Here is a 25,447-nt window from a genome sequence, read left to right as displayed (position 1 = left end):
ATCTGGTCCATCATTGCCAGAAGGGGCAGCGGCCCAGAGAGAGGAGGCGACCTGTCTGGGGCCATCCAGCAGATGGGGGAAGATGAGGATTCAAGTGTCGGTCCTGGTTGGTGCTTGGCCACCTCCAGTCATAATGTGATTGTCCTTGTTAATGAAAGAAAAGAGGCACGAAATCCCCAAAGCCATTTGTTCGTGTTTGCACAATTTTCCTCCTAATGGCATTCGATTTAGGTGCATCTGCAGCCCCTGGCTGGGCAGGGGCACCGAAGGGAGGCTTTTAGCTATGTGTGGTGAAGGGGTGCCTTCCTGGCACCTGCTCTGGCTCCCTGAATTCCTGTTGAACTCATTATCAGCTCTGAATTATTCAGTACTTTGCCCTCCCCCAGCTGGGTCCCGTTTCCTTAGTCCCACATTTATTGAGTGAGTGCTGGCCTGGGTCCTGTTTCATGCGTTGAGATTGGAAACTCCTTGGGGGCCGGGCCTCTGCTTTGTTCTGTGTGTTCCCAGAGTCTGGGGTGGTCCCGCACTTCCGGAGGCGGCATAAAGGCTGTTGGTAAAGGTCGGGAGGGGAGAGAGGGTGGGGCTTTGGGCCCATTGTAACCACTTTGGTTTTTCTCCTGCTGGTGACCAGGGTGCAGCTTGTGCAAGAGGACAATGCCGCATTTCCAGAAGGCTGCGACCCAGCTGCGAGGCCAGTTTGTAAGTGAGCGCCATGGGCCGGGCGGAGCCGGCTGGCTGGCTGGCTGGCTGGCTGGTTCTCGCCTTCTCCTTCTCACTTGGGGAGACAGTGGAGGATGGGTAGTGGGGTAGGCGGAGAGGGCAGATTTTGAAATTATGAGGACTTTATTACTGTGCCCCTGCTGCCCCGGCATGTGGTTCAGAGACCTGTCCTCAGTGGACATTGGGAACCCCCTGAATTGTTTGGACCAGGAGAGTTAGGCAACTGTGATGAAATAGCCAAGAAACCAGCAAGAAGCACATGCGGTGTTGCTGGGAGGCCAAGAGCAGACTGTCAGGGGTCCAGAGTGACAGGGGCTAGTCTCCAGAGTGGGCTGAGGCTACTGATGCCGAGGAACCCAGTGGAGAAGAAAGGGGCACAGTTACACCAGAGATGGGCCCAAAGAACAAGCGGGGCCATGGGGCAGTCTCCTGGCCAGGCTTGCAGGGCTCTGTGGTTCCTGTGGGGCAGGAGAGACACTGGAACCACAGCAGTGAGAGGTGGTCCAGATGGGGAGCCAGAGATCTGAGCGTGCAGGCTTCTCTGAAGGAGAGTGTGCCGGAGGAGTGGGCAGTAGATGGGTGTCTCAGGGATGTCCACCTTTAAGGACAAAAGGGGGAACAGGGAGCCACTGAGGAAATGGGCCTTCAGAGAAGTAGGAGCAACCAGGATGGGCAGTGAGGAAGGAGGGGAGTCCGGGCTGTCAGACCTCACCTAGGGCTGAGCATCATTCACTGATGGTCCTGGTCATCTCTGTATCTCCTCTTACCCGCCAGGCTTACCTCTTCTGTGCTATAGATCTGTCCATTTTGGCACTTACCCTGAGCCACAGAGGTTTTGGGGTTTTTGTTTGGTTGGTTTTTGGGTGTTTTTTGTTTTTTGGGTTTTTTTGTTTTTTGGTTTTGGTGACAACAGAAAAATAACTGCTAGCTCCTCTGATGAGCATGGAAAAATCCATATGCCTTTCATGAAAGGTCATTGGAAGGAGCCATCTCTTGTGGGGCTGGCCAAAGTCCCATGAAAGGAGTCCTGAGATCTTAAAACTGCATCATGATCTTAATGGATCAAATTAAGCCGATGAATAGTTCAAAGTCAATGTAAAAAGTTTAAGCGGCAGCACCTGAGCATGGTGGCCAAGCCTGGGTTGCAAAGAACCAGGTGCTTTCCCTTTTGACCTCATTTCTGGGACGACACCGAGGTCCTGCTTGTTTCTCAATAACGAATTTGTAGCAATGTGCCTGGAGACGTTTGGCCCTGGGGCACACATAACGTCACTCTGGGGAAGTTTCTCTTCACATTTTGCAGCCTCAATAGGTACTATATTTTGAGATTACTTCGCCTGGAGAAAAGACTTAATTACCCAGAGAGTTCTCCTATTACACCCGCATTCACTTAGACAGCTGCTCAGCTCAACCTCCAAACTGTAGTGCAGTGGAAGGTGATGAGATCTAGCCCTGATCAAATCATGAACTAGCTGGCCAGCCCCGTCAGAGCAGGTGACGGCTTGGTGCCAGTCTTGTGGACCTTCTGGAAGATTCTATCTGCCAAACTCAGCATTTCTCCAGGTCCCTCCAGTGCTCCCCTAGGGCCTGTCCCTGCCACGCACGGTCAGGTTGGCTTGTGTTCCGGATCACTTTGTCCACCAGTAGTAAGATACTCCCACTGAGATGTGAGATCCTGGAGCCCAGGGGCTTTGATCCGCATTTGTTTCTTCAGCACAGAGCACACAGCCATGCTCAGAGTAGGTGCCCGACACGTGCTGATGAGTGAATGAGTATGTGGTTACTGCTCCTGGGCACATTTTATTTTAAGCTCTATATTTACATTAAAAGCGATGTTCACCTTTTTAAAGGAATTCAGAACATCAGTTATGAAGGACAGAGGCAAAGTGGGAAGGATATTTGTGGGACAGAAGCCTCCTCCTTGGCCCAGGGTTCACATGAGGCTCTTTTGCAAGGTTAGCCATGAAGATCACGTGCATTAAGGGTACTGCTTCCAAAAAAGGAGAAAAAAACCAAAAATAGTTCCTGCTTTTCCTGCCTGGGACCAGCTCAAGAAATGTAAAAGGTGACCCTCCCAGTTCCCTGGACAATGTTCTAGAAACGTGAGTGGGATTGTCTGGGTACTCAGAGAGCCCAGCTGGTCAAGCCTGGCTTTGGTTGGGTGTGTTAGTTACCTCAGCCCAAGGATCTGTTTTACATGAACTCATCCATTTCATTGCTTCTGTATTTTCTTGCTTGGGGTTTTTTGTTCTACTTACCTCTTAAGTTTCTTAGGAAAGCACCTTTTGAAAAGCTCTTACCCTTTCTCAGCTCCATAAAGGGGAAAGGTCCTGGGCACTGTGGACACCACCTTTGAAGTGTCCATTGGGAGAAGTTTCTCTGCTTTTTCATTTTTTGGAGGACTTTGGAGACCAGGGCTCATGCTGCAGCCACAGCTCCCCAGGAACAGGACAACCAGAGGCATGGATTCCTTTCTGGCCTCATACACTGGGCAGAGATGGGCTGCTAGTCCCCAGAAATCAAAAGCATGCCCCTCCCCACTGCTGCAGTCCAGCTGGATTAGTACCTCCCGTCTCCTCCTTATTCTGTCACCCTTGAGCTCTTTTTTGGCTGGCCATGTCTGTGGCAGGGGTCAGAAACCTTCCTCCTTCTTGGGAGGTGTCCAATCTGATGATGTCATTAAGACGGAAGCCAGAGTGGGTCAGGGATGCACAGCCTTTGCCATTTTCCAAACTCAGATCTGCCTCTTTTTCTGCTGTCACTGAAGTCTGGTGAATCATCAGCATCTGTGCCATCTACTCCTGCTAATTGACGTCTTTGTCAGCAGCCACTGCTGCTCCCTGTCTCAGAGGAACTGTCAGAATGAGCCCATCCCCGTCTGCCTCTTCCCAGCCTTGCCAGTTATCGATGTCTACACAGTCTTTTGTTAACCTTGGCCATGATGTGTCATCTGGATGTGAACAGTGAAATGGGTCAGTCTTGGTGACAGATTTGTGTCCATCAGGCTGTGGTGCTGGCTGTCACTAACTGGGTGGGAGATCTTGAACAAATAGCTTTGGAGCCTCCGTTTTCCTGTCTGTAAAATGGGGATGGTAATGCCGGCCCTGCCCACCTCTCTGGGTTGTTGGAAGAGTGAACGGGCTGGTGTACGGAGACAGCGCTGTGACCTGCAGACACTTCTCAGATACAGATGGCCAACACCCCCTACCCCTGCCCTCACCGCTCTGGGCTTACTGGTCCTTCCACTCACTAAACGGGGGTGCTCCCAAGGTGCTGCTTTCCACCCCGCCCTCTTTTCTTTCTCATGAACATGTTGGAGCAAGGACCTGGCACTGTGCTCTCCTTGTCTCGTATGGTTCGTCACTCAGTGATTTTTACCTACGTCTGTAGCTTCAACAAAATGTAGCTCTGTGGAGCCAGAGCCTCTAAGCTCCAGACCCACGTGTCAGACTGCTTGCTTGATATCTTGGTCTGAGTTTTTCTCCCTGCGTCCCAAATGCAGGTTGTCTAAAATGAAATTCAGTGTCTTCCCACATGGCAGACTGCCAGGTTCCCTCCATGACTCCTCCGAGCACCCCAGGCTCCTCTGCCAGTGCACCTTTTTGCCAGGCCATCGTCTCCATCTCTCCCCTTCACATCGTCCTCCTCTCACAGCCCACTGCCCTGGGCCAGGCCCTGGTTAGCCCACACAGGGTGGTGGCCAAAGACAGCTGCCTTGGCCTTCTAACCCATGGCTCTCCCCTTACAGCTCGGCCTTATCCTGCAAAAAAGCACAGCTGGGAAACCTCCAGTATCTCTCCAGCATCTCCTGAAGAAGGTCCTGGTTTCTTAGGCATTAAATCCTGGTCCACAGCGACCTCGGTGATCTGGCCTGGCCTTCTCTCACTATTCCCTTCTGTGTGTCCTGCACTTAAAACCGGCACGGCCTCCATTTCTTGAGCCACATCTTGGCTTGGCTTGCCATCATTTTCTTTTCCTGGAACGTCTGTAGAAATCTCCCCGTCCTTGACCACTAGCTCACATGCTCCCGCTTTGTGGAACTTCCGTGATTGTTCCCATCAGAACATGGGCTGAACATGACGAGGAGTGTGTCGTGCCAAGTGAACGGCCCTGAGCTCACGTGGTTCAGTGTCGAGCGCTGTGGTATAACTTCTTAAGTTGAGACCAGTTTTGCCTCCTTCAGATGCACAAACTTCAAAAGTGTAAGTGGTTATTTTAAAAAATGTTTATCTTGTTAACTAATAAACGCCCTCAAGGTGGTCAGCAGTGCTACAGAAACTCACAGAGTTGAGCCCATCACAAGCAGAGGTGGTTTGGAAAGGCCACCGTGGAGGCGGGATGTGATTTGCCTCAAAGGACAGCTGAGTCTTGGGAGGGAGACAAGAGGGGGAGTGGGCGTCGTGAGCCGAGGGGCTGGAAGACTGGAGTCGGGCACAGTGTGTGTTCTGGGAATGTGAGCAGATACGCAGAGCCTCTTAGTGGTGGTAGTGAATACAGCGAACAGATTTTGGGTGTTGTAGATACTTACACTGTCTCATTAATCTGCTCAGCAACCAGAGAAGAGGGCTGCAGATGAGGAAACTGAGGCACAGAGGCAACTGTGGCTTGTTCGGGGGAATCATCTGCTGAGAGGGGAGTTAGGATTCAAGCCCAGCATCCTGACCCGGAGCTTACGTGCCGCGCCATTGTGGTACATTGGCATGTGCGAGGGGCCTCAGATGGCAAACGGTCCAACCTCCTCCTTGTGCAGAAGTCTCAGACTGACTCATTCTGGGGAGAGTGAAAAATCTAGACCCTAACAGGTGTACAATTAAAGGTTTTGTAAGGAAGAATTCAAAAATGAGAGAGGGACCATATGGTCTTTGAGTGTGGAGTGAGGCTTTAGCCTGCATTCAGTGGAATTGAAAGGTTCTGTGCAGGGAAGTGATGTAATGAAAGAGAAGGATGTGGGAGGTTAATCTTGTGAATGTGCACTGACACTAGGGAGATCAATTAGACATATAGAAAAAAAGAACTTTAAAGTAGACAGTTATTACTGAAATTGCTGAATCAGTCTGGGGAAATGAGCAGAAGGGCTTTTGGAGGGTTCCAGGGTTTCTAGTAAGTTCTGTCTAAGGCTTATTTTCCCTGTATTCCTTGTAGCATCCCAAAATGAGCTGGGAGAAAAAAAGAAAATTTAGCAGACATTTGCTGTGTGCCTGCTATATACCAGCCACTGAGCTAGGCACTTAAAATGCTTGAGAAGACGTGTTTGGATACCTCTAGGGATGGAGCCACCAGAGGTACAGGTGGCTCCCATCACCCAGGATTTGGGAGGAAATAAGGAATATGAGCCTCAGTTTCATGCTAAAATCTGACATGGGTCATCTCATTCAGTTCCTTCTCTTTTTTTAATAGTTGATTTATAATGTGTTAGTTTCTGGTGTACAGCATAGTGGTTCAGTTATATATAATATTCTTTTAATATATATATATATATTCTTTTTCATATTCTTTTACATTATAGCTTATTACAAACTATTGAATATAGTCCCCTGTGCTATACAGTAGGACCTTGCTGTTTGTCTGTTCTGTATATAGTATCTGCTAATTCCAAACTCCTAATTTATCCCTTCCCCTCTCCTTTCTGCTTTGGTAACCAGCAGTTTGTTTTCTATGTCTGTGGGTCTTGTTTCTGTTTTACAAATAAAGTTCATTTGTGTCATTTTTTTTTTTAGATTCCACATATAAGTGATATCATATGGTATTTGTCTTTCTCTAACTTACGTCATTTAGTATGATAATCTCTAGGTCCATCTACATTGCATTATTTTATTCTTTTTTATAGTTGAGTAGTACTCCATTGTATAAATATACCACAACTTCTTTGTCCAGTCACCTGTCGATGGACATTTAGGTTGCTTCCATGTCTTGGCTATTGTAAATAATCCTGCTGTGAACTCAGTCAGTTCTCTTAAGAGCCCTGTAATAATCTCATCACCCACCTTTTCCAAACAAGGAACCTCAGGGAAGGGTGTGTGACGTGATTCCCAGGCGGCTGCAGTCTTCTGAATTGAGTTCACTGTGCATCAAAACTTCTCCATTTTCTCTAAGTATGCATCCATATTGTTCAACAGAGTTCAGCTTCCTGGTTTCTTCTCTCTGCTTCTGTAACTGCTCCTGGGTGTTTTTGAACCTCTTCTCCCCGCTCATCTGTTGCCACCCTGCTTGGAGGAACAGCCTCCCCCTATCTGGCCACTGTGTATTCTCTTGTGAGAACAGATTCAGAGTCCCCTTTCCAGCGTCTGATCTTGCCCTACAGAAAAAAGTTCCTACTTCAGGAAAGGAGCTCTAGGGGACTCTGTTCTTGGTTGTTCTTAGTACTTCACGTTGTCATCAGTAACACAGCTACTAAAGTTCTCCTTTCCCATTCAGGGGTGCTGGATACGTGGACTCTTACAACCAGAACATGTCCAGACTTCAGAGATGACGGTCAAATCAGGCTGTAAGGGATGGTCACTAGCAGGAAGCCTAGCAGGGTCTGGAGGGAGGAGAGTCAGGCAGGAGGATCATCGTGAGAACCACACACCCTCCTTGGCCACATCCAGGCTGTGAGGTCTGGGAATGTCACGCATGAAGCCTGGGTGGACAGACTGAGGCGTCCGAGAAGTCCACGGATGCTGTGGAGTGGCTGAGTGTTGATTCCACAGCTGGGGAGAAGAGTCCAACCTTAGCTTGACATGAGCAGAGAAAAGGCTTAGTGTGTCCTTGGGAGGCAGTGGCCCACTCTAGCACCTGACTGAACTTGGTCACAACCCTCAGAACTTTTGTTTCGCTCTGGGGTGATTCTCCCGTGTATGGGGGCAGCCCTCGGGCCCAGATGCCTGCCTCTTCCAAAGCGCTCAGGTATCATTCCCAGCTGGCTTCACTTCCCTTCCTCCCCCACTGCCCTGAGCTGTGTGTCCATCTGCAAGGCTTCGTCCGGATCATCTGTCTCTGGTGGGACAGCCAGGCAGGCAGCGTGTGGACAAGGGGAGAGCACTGCAGGTAGAGGGTGGACAGGTCTGTTTCCCCTTTGCTCTCAGGTGCTGGCTGGGATGAACCTCCACTCCTCGGAATTTGAAAACATCAAGGAGGAGTACGGCATACGCAGCTACCCCACCATCAGCTACTTCGAGTAAGTCACATGCTTCCCATTCTCACGCTCACTCCCCTCCGTGGCAGCCTTTGCCTCTCTGGCTGAGCCCATGTTGTCTCCCCACATTTCACAGGAAAGGACGGTACCTGTTCCAGTACAACAGCTATGGGTCCACAGCTGATGACATTGTGGAGTGGCTGAAGAAGTAAGTCAGCGTTTGTCTTTTGGTGGGGTGCCCAAAGGGAGGGGCATCTACCGGGCCCCAGGGTGTCCCTGGTCACAGGGCTCCGGCTGGGAATTGGGAAGAGAATGAGGACGGAAAGGTTTGTCGTGCTGCCCACACGGCTGCTGGTGGGCTGCGTGCGTCTAAGTGAGGGCGGGGTTTGTGAGTGCAGGATGCGGGAGTTGGGAGGGTTTCTGTGACTGTCCTGCTGACTGTGTTCCAGATAGGTTTTTTCCTGCTTACTGTCTGCTTGATGGATAGAAGTATTTCTCACCCAGAATGGCAGGTTTGAAAGAGGTCCCACTGCAGGTCTCTCTGAAAATAGAGTTGTCAGTTGAATGCTTATTTCAAACATAACACTGTATTAGGTGCTGTGAAGCTAAGAAGTGTCCTAATGCCTTAGATTTGCAGCTTGCTTTGCCGTTCACCATGCATCCCTGTAGACACTGCTTCATGGCAACCTGTGATCCTGTTTTCTAATGTGATTAGATCCTTATAACCCAAATCACCCTGCACCTGGAGCCCCTGCTGTGCTCGGCGTGTGACTTTGACGTGATGCTCCGACCCTGTGTTGGACGGCAAGTCTGTCTCCCCCACTCCTTCCCCATGGCCCAGGCTCTCCTGGAACTCTCCGCTCCGAGAGCACTCATCTCCTCTGGGCTCTGCCTGTCACCAGTCTGGACTTGCCAGTCACTGCTGGTGTGTGGCTATTTGTGCACAGTCCTTGGAATAATAGCTGCTGTCATTTTGGGCACAGAGTCACTTTGTGGCTGACTGTTTCAAGCACTTTCTGTGGATTCTTACGGAGTCCTCAGAACAGCCCCATAAGGATGATATCATCATTACCCTTATTTCATGAAGTGGGCAGCTGAGCAGAGTGATGAAGTAGCTTGTCCTGGCTCCCACAGCTGGCAAGTGGCAGGGCCAGGACTGGCCCCCCGGCAGCAGCTCCCCCAAGTTCTGGCTGGAGCCGCTGCCTCTCCCACCATTGCCAGCATGTGGATATTTATTGACATTGTTACTTTGTTACTGCAGCAGCACAGGGTTAAAGAATTAGTTACCCAACGTGATGGAGGTTGAAAATGTGTATTTTCAGAATGGAAAAGGAGGATAAGTTTTGTACCTCCCTTCTCCCCCACAACCCCCCCTAAACCTCCAAGAAACAAGCTGTTTAATTCTAAAGGCTGAAACTCTCAATCTTCTGTTCCATCGGTTCCCAGGGGCCCAGGAGATAAAACAACAGCAGAACCACGTTTGCATGGCATCTTTTATTTCTTGGAAGCATTTTCACATCTCTGTCTCCATCTATTACCTCTCCGTCTGTTACCCAGGAAGGCCACTCCCCATTATCCTGTACTCAGTTGTCTTACCTGGGGCCTCGCACCCCTGCTTTCCTTTTTCATTTGGTAATAAGCGTGTCCCCTCCTCCACCAGACGTATCTCATTCTGCTTTGTGAGAAGGTTCAACAAATGACAGTCTCATTTGTCACCCGAGCATAAAGTCTGTCTGCTTCCCTCCCCTTTCGCAAACCTTTTCTGGTTTCAAAATACACTCATATCTTCTTGGAAGAATAAGGTTTATTAATTTTTTTAGAAAGTGTTCAGAACTGCTTGCTAACCCTAGACCAGGGGAGCACGTCAGTGGAGTTTCTGAGACAGGTTATTATCTCCCTACTGGAGCTGCTGCTCTGTCCCCCACCCTGCTATCTGCGCACCACCAGCCCAGCTCCTCCATCAGACTCTGTCCTGCCCCCCCCCCCCGCCCCCGGGCTGCCTCCTCATCCCTGTCCTGGGCTGGCACCTCCCCACTGCCCACCACTGCCTTCCTCCCTGGTCTCACCCCTCATGGGAAGGAGACCTTGTTAGCGGCTTTTGGTTCACCCTGGGTCTCCAGTCTCCAGGCTGAGAAGGTTGGTGAGGTAACTCTGGGGAAGGGAGGGCACCTCCCAAGCCGCCCAACCACCTATCATCACTGTGTTGGGGGGCACACATGTGGGGGCAGCTCTTCCGGAGGCGTGACTGCAGCCCACTCGCGGAGCATGGGGCAGGGGCAGCAAGGCCCAACAGTGTCACTGTGCTGCCATCCTGCTTGAATTTTCAAAAGTCTTCTCTGATTTTAAGGCTATTCAAGTGAGATATGTTACTATTGAGAACCTTAAATACTTAAACGGAAGGAAAAGCGCCCTTCCCCTCAGCTACCCAGAGGTGATGTGTTGTGCTATTTTGGCAAATTTCCTTTTAGATTCCCCTCAACATATGCCTAGCTCTGTGTATTTTTTTTCCTGATGCCAGGTGTTTTGTTTTATTTATATATTTATATATATACACATACATATATGTATGTATGTGTATATATATGTATATATATGGAGGTACTGGGGGTTGAACCTAGGACCTCATGCATCCTAAGCTTCACCACTGAGCTATACCCTCCCCCCGTGCCAGGTGTTTTAAGTCTTCACCAGATTTCCCCCAAATCCTGGTGAGTGGGTAGCAGTGATCTCACCTTTCCTGCTGCCCTGCATTTCTTCCCTGGACCTCTCTGTTGGCTGCTCACAGCTCATGGTGGCCCAGTGTGGAAGGATGAGGGTGGATCCGGCCTCCTCTGGATGACTTTCAGAATCCTGGGAGAGAAGAGCCTAGATCCCGCCCTCTGACACACGATTCTGAGGAGAGGGCCAGGCAGGGCACCGTTGGTGTCTTGGAGTGCCCCAGGGCTCTGGGGTAGATGTGATGGTTGTGGTGGTTGTGCACCTGGTGCTCCTGGCGCTCCTGGCAGCTACATTTCTCATTCCGTTCTGCAGGTTTCATGCTGCTGAGTTGGGCAGGGCAGGTGGAGTGTGTAAAAGTGGCAATCCATTTTGACCGAGCTACCCATTTCTGCCTGTGTGTTTTTGAACAGAGGTGGACTGAAAACAAACACAAAGCATCCTTGACTCGTAGTGCTTTGAGTTGCATCTTCTTATTTATAGCGCGTGCACCTGCCTCAGGCAAGGACCTGCTTTGTGTGAACTTGCCAGGCCTGGAGAGCCCGAGAAGTCAGAGTTGCAGGGTTGGAAGGGAATGTCAGTGAATCTGCCCCCAGCGGTTCCCTCTGATGTTGCTTTACCTCTAGGACAGATGTGGTCACTCAGTCCCACTTAAACAGGGCCTCAGCTCATTGTGAGGTTGTCCATTCATGTTTGAACGATGTTTATGGTTCAGATGATGAATGATGTCTAGGAATATTTGGGTAGTATTTTATACATTTACAAAGTATCTCATGTCCATCATCTGTCTAGATGTACCTGCAAGGCAGATAAAGAAAAACCTACAAATACGTTGTCTTGTGGCTGTTTTAGTCAGGCTGTTGCCTAAGCCCCTAGAGCTGGTACGTGGAGGAAACAGGACTCAGCCAGGTTTTCTGACTCCCAGTTCGGCTCTTTCTCTCTCATCTGCTGTAGATAGAAGTTTCTTACTTCTGTCGAGCTGACGTTTCTTTCTCTGAAACTTCTGCTTAGTGTTGGTTCTCCTTTTTGGGGCCACAGAAAATAAATCTTAGTTTCTCTTCCCAGTGCAGTCTGAGACTTTTGAAGACAACTGTTGTGTCCCCATGTCTCCTCTTCTGCAGGTTAGACTCCTCCAGTTCCTTTAGCCATTCTTCTCTCACTGCCTCATTGATTCAGAAAGCGTTCATTGGGTATCTGCTCTGTATTAGGTGCAGGCGGTACAGAGGTGAGAGAGGGAGCCCTAGTCTTGAAGGAGAGAGATGGTAAAAAGCATGATTCAGTAACACTGCCCTCGTACCGTTCTGCCCAGCTCTGTGGTCCTGTCCAGAGAGGAAGCTTCCTGTTGTCCACGGGTGGGAGAAGGGACTCCCCTGGCTGCTGGAGAGGAGATCTGAGGGCCTCCTGTTTCAGCCCCGGGCCACAGCCTTGCTTCAAGGGGGTCCTCTTGGTCCTTCAGAGCCTTTGCATATTAAGGTGGTTCCTATGCACTGCCCCCCTCCCAGCACACAGCACCTCAGGTTTCTGTTCTCTAAGAAAGGCAGATGTTTTTTTGCTAAGTTGGTTTTCTAGCTTCTAAAATTGCACTGACCTCCTTTTCTCTCTTCGCTGTTGTCTTCATTCCTGTTCTTTTTGCTTCTGTGGAGCGCATACTTGAATTCTTTTTCTTGTGCTGTTATTTTAGTTCTTGGAGTGCGTCCTCCATGTTTAACTGGAAGTTTCTCAGACGCTTCCATATGCTTGTGCTGCTGCTGCGCCACGGCTTCTCCAGTCTGCGTGTATGTTCTTGCTGGGTTTTAAAAAATGATTTTAATTTTAGAATAGATTCCATTCACATAATTAAAATAGTTTTTTAAAGATACTTAAAAATTATACATTGGAAGGTCTTGCTTTTACGTGTCTCCTCCATCCTGTTCCCCCCTCTACACCCTAGAGGTAACAACTCTAATTAGTTTCTTTATACAGATACACGTGCATGTGAATCGGTATTTTTTATCTCTCCCTATTTTATGCGAAAGTTAGCACATTGTGGCCTGTTGTGTACACCTCAGCAGTCTCTCCACATTGAGCATAGAGCACTTCCTTGCCTCTCTTTACCACACTCAGCCCTCCCTGGTGTGGATGGGCTGGTTTACCTGCACTGGGATTTTCTAGTCTTCGGTTTGACAAATCATCTACAGTGAATACCTTGGAGTGTGCATAATTTTGCCTATGTGTGGGTGTAAAGGTAAATTCCCTAAAGTGGAATTGGTGGTGCTTTGGGGGTTGGTGTTTTGAGTCCAAGTATCAGAACCCCGGTTTCCTATTGTTGGTCTACCTGGTGACTCATGCTGAAGCTTGATTTTGCCACCAGCCCCGTCTGACAGGGGATGCGCACGGGCTGAGAGTGGTATGCCCTCCTTCTGCCACCCCCATGGCATGGGACCAGAGTGGCTGAGGCCAGAGAGGGCTTCTGAAAGTGACGTCAGACCCAGGCTCTGCCCTGGGTAGGGGAGTCAGCTTCCACTGTGTTGCTACATGAGAGAGTGGCAGAGTCTGTTGTGTGGACCACATTGCTCTCATGAATTCACAGCCCTGGCTGCTGGAACATTACACTTTTTCCTACTGTAGGCTCTCAAAGACAGGAAACAATAGTTGTCTTTTCACATTTGTCATCTTAAAGGGTTTTTCCAAAGCAGCAGTTAAGGTGCTCTGGCAAAAGTGTTTATGGCGGTGAATCGTCAGGAAGTTTGTGTCACCAGCAGTCTTGTGCTCAACTTTGGAGCAGGAGAGGGCAGCTGCCAGCCTCCCCTGTCACCGCAGCTGGTGCATAGGTATCAGCACACGGTGGTCCCAGGGGAAGCAGGTTCCAGGGAGGTTAGGCACCAGCCTGAGGTTTTGCAGCTCGCAGTGGTAGAGCAGGGATGTTTGGGCTGACCTCCAAGCCTGGCTATTTCTTCTCTGGCACTCTGCCTCTGAAGAACTATGTAACTTTGTTCCTGGTCTCCAGGAAGGGTTTGTGATGTATCCTGGATGCCATCATAGTTAGGGTGCCCCCACCCTTTTCCCCTGGGCCCCACTCTTCCTCATCACGACCTTCCTCCCACACTGGTCAGTGAATGCTTTGCACCCTGCAAGTGGCAGCATCCCCTTCCTAGCTCCCAACCCCTTCCCTGGCCAGATTTGGTCTTTCTCGGATACTTGGCCTCTCTCTCCCCTCCTCACCCACCACCTTTTCCCCTCTATTATTTTCTCTCCCCAGTCCTTGCCCTGCAGGGCACCACTCAACACAACAGTTAGCTTTTCCAGAGGTCACTCTTTGCTGTTGCTGTGTACTGCTATTGCCAGTTGGCTGAAAGTTTGAAAGAGCATGAGACACTGATAAACCCACAGGTTCCCGGGAGGAGACGAGGTTTCCTGATCTGCCTTTAGAGCTACAGCTGAAAGCTGCTCTTTGTGATAGGATGTCAGCTGAGCGCTCCTGGGGCTCTGAGGGCATGGTGGAGGTGGGCAGGGCCGACCACTGGCCCCTCTGCTCCTGCCCGGTAAGCCCCCAAAGCAGCGGTGCCGAGCCAGAGGGGGTGAGGGCTGCTCAGGCCACGGCGCTTGCTCTGAGCTCTGCCTATTTTTGGTCTTCCAGTCCGCAGCCGCCACAGCCCCAGGTCCCCGAGACTCCCTGGGCAGATGAGGGCGGCTCCGTTTATCACCTGACCGATGAAGACTTTGGCCAGTTTGTGAAGGAACACTCCTCTGTGCTCGTCATGTTCCACGCCCCATGTGAGTGGAACCTTGCCCCTCCCGCCATCACCTCGGCTCCCTCAGCACAGGGCAGTCACCGCTCTAGGACCAAGTCCAGGGAGCACCTGCCTGTTGGCTGCCTCCTCTGTGCCCGATGCGGCCCTGCCCTCACGGCGCACACAGTCCACCCAGCGTCACTGTGGGAACAGCACAGGAGTCCCATTCAGGCCCCTGTGGCCCCCAGCTCAACCTGGAGGGCCCCAGCGGCTTCCTCAAAGTCAGCATGAGTCAGGAAATGCAAATAGACTTCCCAGAATTGGAGGAGTTAGGACTGGAAGGGCCCTTAGATAATACCTAGAACAGCAATCACTCTTCAATTCACAGGTGGGAAGACTGAGGCCCCAAGAGGGCCTGTGTCTTGGCCAGCAGCTGAGAGAGCGCAGTGAGACCAGGGCTGGAGCCTCAGACGCTGCAGCACCTAGAATGCCTTCTTCCCGCTTCCCCTCGTGTGTCATAGCCTGAAGTGGCTGTGGTAGATCAAGGCAGGAAACTACGTGAATGCCGTAAAATGTGCTTACAATATTGGCTGAAAGCCCTCTAGCTCAGAAATTTTCTAGACCAGTGTCCTCCCCATTCCCAGGAGAATGGAAAATTGATTATAATTTGTTTCCAAGAGGAAGAAGGCTGTTTCTGGAAAGGTGAGCAGGGAGATGACAGCCCCAGGGCACAGAGTTCCTGGGAGCAGCTCCTGGGAAAGGCAGGCCATCCCAGTGGGTGAAGAAGACAGGTCCCCAGCACCAGGGACAGAGTGCACGTGTGTGGGTTGCTCTTCTCTCATAGCTTCTTGCCAGTTCTTTGGCCCAGTGATGGTGGGTAAGAGATTGTGGAAGAGGGAAAAAAAGCAAGAAATAACTGCTTTATGGATCAGTGTCATAATCACCCTGTCCATAGCGGCATCTTCAGTGACAAGAATACTGAATTAATTATCTTAGTCATAGGGATCTTTATACTATCAGTTGTGTTTTGTCCTATGGTGACAAAGTGGCTTCCCGCAGCAGCATCTCCTTTTGTCTTACCCACAGTACCACAAAGCGAGTATGATTCACCCCATTTTGCAGACAAGGAGACTGCCGCTCCAAGAAGTGGCGCTGTTCTGAGTCCAGTACCACCACCCCTGCCCGCCGTCCCCTTCCCCTGCGGCAGTATCACACAGGTTTGATTAATTAGGAATTGTTTGTAAGTGGACACTAGTGCAGATTTCCCCAATACTGTCTTTCTCATAAGTGCCAAATTCTTAGGAGAACCCCAAGGGAAAATACTCACTGTGACTTCTCTTCTGAACTTACAGAAAAGTGACCACAAAAACTAAAGAAACCCCACTAAATTTCAAAGCCTCCTGATTAAGGGCAGTGACAGAGAGGGCTGTAGGAACATTTCACCCCAGCCCTGTGTGGACCTCAGCGAACGTGTCCTTGTGGTCGGAGGTACCTGATACTGCCCGCCGGGCAGCCCTGCAGTGCTCCCCCTGCTGAGATGTGCTGTCCAGGCCAGTCTCCAAGCTGCTGATGGAAGCAAGTCTTGCAGGGAGCTCTGCATCTAGAGTACAACCGCTCTGCCTGTGTCCCCAGCAGTAGAGGCACACACTGGCTCACTGTTTTCAGTTCCCTCCTGGGAACGCCACCCTTAGGTGTCGGTGTTCCTGGTCTGCGTCGAGAGAGCCCACCAGCTCCTGGAAGAGCCAGAGTGGTTTGAGCAGTGCTTTGTGGTTTATACATCACAGTGCGAAGAGTATATATCCTCTTTGATGAGTCCTAACAGCACGTACCAGATAGGTGGGAATGATTTAATAATTGTGTATTAAGCCCTTTCTTTATAGAACTCTGGTTGCAAACTGGAAATTCTTTTGTCTGTATTCTTCCCGGTAGTCTTAGGTTGTGAGTAATCCGTCATAGTAGCTTATGCTCACAGGGTCTGGCTCTGGGGCCTGGCTGTAGGGACCTTCCCTGCAAACCTCCCCTTGTAATGCACCCTATTTGCTTCCTGAACCAGAAAGATCTCGTTCATTCCTCTCCCACCCCTAGTCCGAGTCACCTTTGGGCATAGAGAAAGGGCTTAATGAATGAAAAAATGAACGAATGAAGTTGTTGAGAGCTAAATTAGAGAATGAGAACTCGAAACCAGATGGCAGCTTTTGGTTTCCCCATTAGTCATTGTTAGCAAGCATTAATGAATACCATCCTGCTCTGTGGAGAGCCCTGTTGAGGGGTCTCTGATTTCAAACTTAGCAAATGGTAACATCTGAGGCTTCTACTGGTGAGTGTCTGCCTGTTAGGGACCCTGCATTCTCTGATGAGGTGTTTGCCAGCCCTGTGGCTTTGTATGTGAGTACTTGTGTGGTTTTTATTTCTGTTGGACTGGCAGAGTGAGAGGGATCAGGGCAAAAGCATGAGGTGAACATCTCTTAAGAATTGCCTGTTAGAGTTCCATCCAATGGGAGTGGCTCTGCATTAAATAATCTCTACACAGCCCCTCTTCCCTAGGAGCATGGGCTTTAGAAGGAAAGGAATGCAGTGGCTTAGAGAATATTCGGAGCCCAGAGGGGTGAGCTGACAGCAGTGCCCTCTTAGCTGCCTGGCTGTGCGCCTCATGCTGGAGTGCTTCAGAAAACCCACAGTGATCTGGAGACCCGTTTTGTGGTGCTTTGGGACCCAGAGAAAAGGAATGTCAAGAGGTCAGAGACTGGCAGTGCTGGCTCAGGTTTCCAAAGTGCGTAAAAGGTAAATTCTGGAAGTCACAGCTTTACAGGTACCAATCCCAGACCAAACAGGGAGTGGTTTAGAAACAGACCATTTTGGAAACCTGGGAAAACAAGTTGGGATCTCTCAGCATTCAAGACCATAGACTCTCCTAAGAATTGCTGGATGTGCTTGGTTTGTTTCTTGGGATGAGATTGCTAGGTTGATGAATTAGCGTGTCTTTCTTTATCTAAAGTCAGGTGGGATGTGGCCACCCTGAGGGGAATGTCCCCTTGGTGCTCTGTGACTGTGAGTCTGGCCTGGTTCTGTCTAGAGGGTGGGACTTGTTTTTTTAATCAGCAGTTTGGCTGAAACTATTAAAAAAAAAAAACAAAGCACTTTCAAATCTGCAACGGTTCGAGTTGGAAAAAGTAAGCTATTAAAATATTGAACAATTGAGTTGAGATTTTAAAAGATCCCAACAGAATGAAATAGTGGGCCTCAAACTAAAAAGCTGAATTTATCTTTATGGCTTTTTGCTAATTAAAAAGGAGTGCATGCATGTTTTGTAAAGGGGTAGTATAGGAGAGTGTAGAGAAGAAAACTAACATTCTCCTGACATGGACTCCCAGAAAGAGCCACAGTCTCTCTTTGCAGTCTTGTTTCTGTATAGAGGAAGGGCTCAGTGTTACTCTTTCCGGGTTGCACTTGCCTGGAACCTTCATGGGTGCCTTTGGAGCCGCGCTCCTGGGTTCTTGGTGGGAAAGGCCCCTGGGTGGCTGGTTGCTGCATATTATCAGACACCTCCATTGGCCCCCTACTTCTTTACCCGCTTCTCCAGCTTTCCTGCCACTTACCTCCACTCGCCTCATCGTCTCCTTTCCCTCCCAGCTGGAGTCCATTAGGAGCCCCACACGGATTCTTCTGCAGCCTGTACTCCTGATGCCTGAGTTGTCATTGAACAAATAAGCTCAGGCCTAGCAAGTGCAGGGCTCTCCACACATGGGAGCTGGGGGGACTGAGATTCACAGACGGGCTTGCCCCCTTGGCCCAAAATCCAGGATTTGCCAGGCCTCCTGGGGAAGACGGTGTGGGATGAGCAGTGGGCTCCGGGAGGGGTGGGTGCACCAGGCAGGGCAAGGACAAAGCCCAGGCCCCTCTGCCGTCCAGTTGGCCAAAGATGAAATGGTGTCCAAAGGGGGCAAGACAGTAGGACATCACTGGCCGCCGCCCCGTGGTGCCTTCTGATTTTCTCTGCATTGTTCTGAATGAGAAAAGTCAGTGTCCATTGTCACTGGTCTTCCGTTGTCACCCTGTTTTGCTGCAATAACGTCCCCCTGCTCCTCCCTCTCCATGTACCTGCAGCCCTGCCTTAGGCCAGGGGAGGACGTACTCCTGTAATGACCCCTGAGTGAGTGTCACTTGCAGAGGGAGGTAGAAGGGGCATAGTGGGACTCCCGGGGAGGGGTGCCCTGAGCAGCAGCTTGTCTCCCCAGCGTGGGTGCTGGGGGCAGGCAGGGGCCTGAGAAGCTGCTGGGGCACTGGAGCACCCCTGCCGCCCCTTGCCCAGGGCTGCAGCGGCCCACCCACAGCTCCGCCCTAGTCTGTCTGCTCCTTGGCAACAGGCCTGGGGTGAGATGTTTTCTTTGCCACAAGTCTCAGGCAGCAGGTATGTGCTGGAGGCTGTGGGCCCGGCCTGCCTTGCTGGAGCTGGGCCTCCTCTCTGCATTCGGCGGCAGGTCCCTGTCAAACCCCACAGTTCCTGTTTCTTACTCTGTTTCTGTCTTATTCTCTAGTAATAGGTGATTGTTTTAGAAAAGTCTAGAAGTTACACAGAAATATAAATGATTAAGGAAGAAAACTCCCTATAATCTCATTATTCATTTCTTTTTCTTTTTTCCCTTGATGGAGGTTCTGGGGATTGAACCCAGGACCTCATGCATTGTAAATGTGCACTCTACCACTGAGCTCTACCCTCCTCCCTGTAATCCCATTATTCAGAAGCAAATACTTTCCACTTTTTGGCTTCACTTTTTCTTTTTTTTTTTTATTTTAATTTTTAAAAATGTTTTTTCCTTCCAGTTTATTGATACACAGTTGACATATAGCATTGTATATATGGGGGGGATAATTAGGTTTTTTTAATTTATTTTTTTAATGGAAGTACTGGGGATTGAACCCAGGACCTCATGCATACTAGGCACACACTCTACCACTGAGCTATACCCTCCCCGCTTGACTTCACTTTTTCTAGTTACTTTTTCTTTTACTTTTTCACTTGTTTTTGACTTTTATTTTTAAAATTAACATACAGTGAAATTGACTTTTTTCCCTGACGTGTGTAGATTTGTGTAACCATCTTGCCATAAAACTCCTTCATGCTATCACTTTTATTTTTTAATTGCACAAGTAATTTAAGAACAATATTGATGACATTCTTGTTACTGGTGCTGCAAAGTTCAAGGGCTACATAAGGATGTAGTGCAGATAATTCAAGTCCCCTCCCCACCCATCCCCCACCCCAAGATTTATTCTCCTCCCCTATTTCTACCTAAACAACAGGGTTTGGTTTTTGTTTTTAACATAAGTGGGATCATTTCCTATCCATTTTTGTGTGATTTGCATTTTTTCACTCACCAGTAAGGAGATCTTGAAGAAGTTTTTGTACAAATGTAGATATTGGCGTATAAATCTACCTCAATTTTTAAACTAGTGAATAGTATTTTATAATTTACATATGCCATTAATTTTAAACCATTCGCCTGTTGATAGACATCTGTCTGCAATCTTCGTTCAAACAATGCAATGCAGATTTGTAAACATAAGTATTTGGGAACGTGTCTAAATGTTTATGACTGACTTCTGGAAGGGAAGCTATTGGGCCATGGGGTGAGTGTGCTTGAGCTTTGATAGATAAGGTCTCAGCACAGCTGGCAGTGCATGACAGAGCCTGCATCCTCGCCAGCCGCGGATGCTCTCAGCCATTTCTGTTCCTACTAAACTGGGCAAAGGGGCAACTTCTGCAGCTCCCTGGCCTCCAGGGAGGTGAGCATCCCTCTGTGCAGCAATCAGCCTTCCATATTTCTTCTGTGAACCAATTTTTCCGGCCCCGCGCCCATTCTCCTAGTGGGTGGTCTTTTCCTTCTTGACCTGGAGCTCCATACTGAGGGATATTAGTCTTTATTTTCTGTGTTCCAGATGTCCTCTATTAGTCTGTGGCTTGCTTTAACTTTCTCTGTGCTGCCTTTCACTGTATAAAAGCATTACATTTTTGGAGTCATCTAATAGCTGGAATGTTTACTGAGCACTTACTGTGGGCCAGGCATTGTTTGAGCACTTTCAAGATTTCCATAGATTAACTCGTTTAATCTTCACAACAAAATCCTGTGTAGCGGATATCGTGATTATCCCCATTTTACAGGTTAGGAAAGGGAGACACCAAGAGGTCAAGAAACTTACCAAAGGTCACATGGCCAAAAAAGTAGGGCCAGGATTAAAACCCAGTCCTAGAGGCCTCAGTCTCATCACTGAGCCCTTTGCAAGCCTACCTTTTCCCATTCTGATCTCTAGGATTTGTGGGTTGCTTGGGAAATCCATCCCTATGGTATAAAAATAGTGCCTTATATTCTGTGATAATATTTTTGTTTGTTTCATTTCATTCTTTAATTCATCTGGATTTTTCATCTTTTTGCCAGGTGGGAGGAAGGGATTTCCTTTTATTCATTAATTTTTTTTCCCATGCTTTTTTCTTAACACTATCTTGTATTTTCTTCTGTTATTAACAATGCTTATTTGTACATGCTTTTTGTGGTCACATAATATTCCATTATATAATGGGGCCATAAATTACTTAACCATCACCATAATGTTGAAGGTTCGAGTTGTTTACTCTATTTCCCCATTGTAAATCATGCTGCAGAGAACATTTTCCTGCATAAATATTTGTTCACATGTCAGATTATTTTCTTAGGATAGAAGCCTAGAAGAAAAAAATGTTAAAAGCTTGTTATCTACATTTTATACTAATGTGAAGAAAGAAACACAAAATCCCAACTTTCTCTTTGCACAAGAAGAGGGCTATGTGATCTGTGGAGGCATTCATCAGAACGTGTCTGCCCCAGGGTGCCTGTGAGTGTGTACAAGACATTGCATACACAGCTGCAAGCCCTGAGGTCTCTGGGGGAGGGTGTCACCATGTTAAATTATCAGTGTTTCTTTTTTTTCTTGGGAGGGATAGTCATTAGATTTCTTCATTTTTAGAGGAGGTACTGGGGATTGAACCTTATGCATGCTAAGCATGCACTCTACGACTTGAGCTATACCCTCCCCGCAAGGCGTCAATGTCTCTGCCAGCAGCTGTAGGAGCCCCACCTCCCTGGCATGCCCCGAGCTGGGGTCCAGGCAGGACAACAGGAATGCGGGTAGGAAAATCCAGATTCCTTTTACAGTCCCAGGTACTAGGGAGCTTTCCAGATTAAACTGGTCCTCTGGAAAATTCTGGTTCCAGGAGCCAAGAAAGTCTCCAGAGCCAGCCTGTAATAAAATCACAGGTGTAACCGAAGTTAATGGAATCCAGAGGAATCTGAAGGCTTGGTGTTGACGGGAGGCCAACATTCCCACAACCAGAGAAGAGCGTGGTCTGGGAGCTAACGGGCGGCCTCTGCGCCAGGTCATGACAATCAGCCTAAGTGCACTTACACAGCCGATAAAAACCCAACAAGGAAGTTGGGCAGTAAAACTTAATGGCCTATCAAGTCACAATCAGGACAGTAAAACGCAGTGAGCTGGATACCTTCTCCCGCTGCTAACCCTCCTCCTCTGGCTCTCCCGCGGCCCACACAGCCAGGACAGCCTGAAGGCCAGGCCAGGAGGCTGGGGTCAAGGCAGTCACCACTCATGACCCACAGTTCCCCCTGGCAGGCGGGTGCCAGCGAGGAAGACGTCTCCTCGGCCAGACCTCTCTCCTCCTCGGGGCCTGGCCAGGCTCCTCGTCGTAAACTCTGTTTACAGAGTTTATTGTCTAGCCTTAGTATCTTGTTCAGGGAGCAGAGGGAAGTGATGCTAGTAGTGAAAGCCGTACGGTATCAAGAGAACTCTCGGAATGCACGGGAAGCTTCAGAACAACATCCAGCAATGCTGGAAATTTCCGAAGGTGTTTTCCACAGCTGGTGAGGAGCAGGGCAAGTGTATAAATAGTGGTGGGGAGGGTATGCACACAGTAACTCACTTGGCTGCTGGTCTTACTGAATAGAGGCATTTAGTCATACTACCAACTATTTGGCGTGACTTTGGCCACAGAAGAATTTAGTTCTGTGAAAACTTGTGTGCACTGGTGTAAACCTGAACAATACAGCCATGCAGTTAATTCATTCACAAAGTGCGTGGGACGCCAGCCTCAGTACCAGGGAGGTGGGGGTGAGCGTGAGCGACAACTCAGCCCGTATGGACCTTACATCCCAGTTGGATTGGGAGAGTCGAGTAAGCAGACTACTCCCGCTGTTTTGTGTACAGCTGAGAAAATAAACAGGCAGTTGGAAGTGAGCTGTGATCGGGTGAGGCTTCTTTGGATTAGGTGGTCAGGTAATTTCTCTGTGGAAGTGAAATTTGAGCTCAAGCCTGCCTGATGTGAAGTGGTCAGCCACGCAGAGGCCTGGGGGAAGATCGTGTTCCAGGCAATAGCACATTAAGAGCGATGAGGGGAGGAATGAGCTTGGTGTGATAGGAAAGCAGAAAAAGGCCACAGGCTGCACAGGATAGAGTAGAGGGCAGGAGGGAGATCCCTGAGTTGAGGTTGTAAGGTAGGAGGGTTCTGTGGTGTCGGGCTTGTGGCTGTGGTAAGGAGTTTGAGTTTTAATCCAGCTGTGATGGGAGCCATTGGAAGTTTTAACCAGGGGAGTCTGATCTGATTTATGATTTAAAAAGTTGCCCCAGCTACCCCTGCACATGAGAAGACAGCAATATAGCAGTCATGAAGCACTACAAAATGAAATGTCACAAGTATATGAATGAGAAGTCATTTGTGCGTAGAAGAGAAGTAGGTGGTTCGGTGGGGCTGCAGTGAACTGGAGACTCAAAGCAGGGGCCAGTGCCCGGGTGGACGCTCTGCGTGGAGAGGCCTCTTCCATCGGGGCGGGGGCTGTAATGAAGTGGGCTGGGTGCTGGTGGACAGAACTTCAGGGAAAAGATCAGCTCATGTGGGCACAGAGACGGGAGCTCCAGCCAGAAGATCCACCTCTTAATCCCATCTGGTTTAACGGTGGCTCTTGGACCCCAATTTACCACTTCTCCCGGAGCCATCATTTCTGATGATCTCTGTCCTGTGTCTCATGGGGCTGCTGAGATAAAGTGTGAACGAGCACCTTTGTTACTCAGGGGACTCCTGGGAGGCTGGAAGTTCAGGAGAGAGCCGTGAGTGCACACTAAAGAATCTGGCTCCTTCTGGCATGCCCTCCAGCCGCCCCTCCTGTGTCTCAGGCAGGCTTCGCGGGTTGGTCCCTGCTCTTCTTCACAGTGAGCCAGTTCCTGGTCTCAGCCTGTCTCTGGCCTGCACTGATAAAATCCAGCAGGCAGTGTGGATTCTATTTGCTTCCCCAGCGGGGCGATGGGGGCAAAGGGCAGAACCTGATAAAGATATTAAGATGAACTCTCTCATCTTCAGGGGTCCTTGCCATGTTGACTGGGACATTTTGGGAAAAAATAGTGGTTTTTCAATAAGTGGCTTTGTCTTCCTTATTTTCCACCCCCTGGTGCCCACCTTGACCCTGGGCTCTGCTGGGCTGAGTGGCTCTGACTCAGGCCACTCACTTCTTCCTCTCCAGGGCAGACTGAACTCTTGGGTGACAGACCCAGCGGCAGCAGGAGAGGCTCTGAGCCTCCTTTTCTTGGTGTCTCTTCATGCAGAATGAGCACCCCCTGCACCAGTCAGGGACAGTCAGCCTGGGAGTGGGAGAATGGGGTGGTCATCTTGGGGCAGGTGCAGGGTGCTACACGCAGGCCAGGGAGGTTCCTTTAAGAGTTGTAAAGCCTCCTGGCTGTAAGCCCCAGAGAGTGATTTATTTCTTTTATTTTAGCAAGAACCCCCCAAAATGTTTGTCTTAATATATATTGTGGTAAGTCAGTAGACTCTTCCCTAGAATATCCAATTTACTCCTGACATGTGGATCCGCATAGAAGAATACCTGAGCCTGGACGCCTGTGAGGACAACTCTGTGTTCTTCCACCCCCACCCCTGGAGTGATTGCCTTGGGGTCGGGCTTTCTCGGCCTTATCTTAACCAGGGGTCTGTGAGCCCGTCAAGGGGTTCAGAGCCTTCTGAAGTTACACATAAGTATGGAGTATATACACATCAGGATGGGAGAAGGGAAGAAGCTTTCATGAAATTCTTAAGAATATCAGTGACCCAGAAGTCCCAGAGTCTGCCCTGAGCTGAGGACGACACTCTCCCTTTTGCTATTGGTTTGATATTTGCTGCCTGCAGGGAGAGGCCTGCCGGGAGTCCCGAGCTGAACTGTGAGCTGTGTGTTTTCCATCTGGGGGGCAGCTCAGTGAAATAGAAATAGTGCTGCATGCTCTGTATGCTTCAGGTACATCCTGTTTAATGCGCTGTTATAGTCGCGCCTGAGAATATGCATAGAAACTGTATGAAATTGTTTCTATGGGGAAACCACATTTTCAGTTCCAAACAATCAACTTACCAAAACAAAACAAAAACCCTTTGTACCTCAGTTATTTAGAAAGTGCAGATGTGTTACAATAGCAAAAAATGTTCATTTCTGGAAAATAATGTGATTATGTTTCAATATCATGATGACCTTGATAACCCTGCAGTTCACGGGGTCATGAGTGGGCTCTAGTCAGCCAGTGAGCCCACAGGTGTCCCTCTTCCTTGGACCCATTTAAGAAGGACCAACATGTTGGTGCTGTTAAGAATTGTGGCCACCCCCTGAGCTGGATTTCATCAGTGAGTTTCCTCCACCAACTCATTTCATGGCTCCCCCAGAGCGCTCTGTCCAGAGGAAGGCTTGCTGCTTTGGCCTGGGAGCTCAAGGAATACTTAGATTTTCTGTTATCAGTGTGTGCGTGGAGGGGTGGGGATTAGAGTAGCCACCACGAGGCCTCTGTCCCTGGGCGGGACTAGGTGAGCATGGACTGAGGAAGCTGGGAACAGGTAGGAATGGAAGAGACCTGCTAGTATCTCATTGCCACGTAGAGCTGAGCTCTGCAGGAATGACTTTGGAGGAGACAGGAACTTTTGTCCCAGTCAAGTGCTCAGATGGAGGCCGGAAAGCTGTTCCTTTGGCTTAGAGGCTACTGGAAGGTATGGGCGGTCTCCTCTGATAATATTAGTGTGTGTGTCTCCCTGCCTTCCATTTTGTTTTTTTTTTTTTTTGGTCCAAATTCATTTTCTTTCTCCCTTTCACCCTTTCTTTCTCTTTCTTTCTATTGAAGT

At 49.2% G+C, this 25,447-nt stretch overlaps 1 protein-coding gene and 1 non-coding gene across 2 annotated transcripts in view; one reads left to right on the top strand and one right to left on the bottom strand.

Moving 5' to 3' along the window:
* PDIA5 (protein disulfide isomerase family A member 5) overlaps positions 1-25,447 on the top strand; it is an 89,115-nt gene that overhangs the window by 45,338 nt on the left and 18,330 nt on the right. Inside the window, exons 8-11 of the mRNA XM_072963983.1 lie at positions 632-699; positions 7,785-7,876; positions 7,971-8,042; positions 14,166-14,302. Coding sequence (XP_072820084.1) covers positions 632-699; positions 7,785-7,876; positions 7,971-8,042; positions 14,166-14,302 — 369 coding nt within the window. The remainder of the gene's footprint in view (positions 1-631; positions 700-7,784; positions 7,877-7,970; positions 8,043-14,165; positions 14,303-25,447) is intronic.
* On the bottom strand, positions 19,157-19,229 carry TRNAT-AGU (transfer RNA threonine (anticodon AGU)). The gene has a single exon. It is a non-coding gene; the product is annotated as a tRNA-Thr (tRNA).

The sequence above is a fragment of the Vicugna pacos genome, chromosome 1 (genome assembly GCF_048564905.1).
Source record: "Vicugna pacos chromosome 1, VicPac4, whole genome shotgun sequence".
Classification (NCBI taxonomy): domain Eukaryota; kingdom Metazoa; phylum Chordata; class Mammalia; order Artiodactyla; family Camelidae; genus Vicugna; species Vicugna pacos.
Note: the sequence above shows the minus strand (reverse complement) of the source record. Positions and strands in the feature narration are given on the sequence as shown.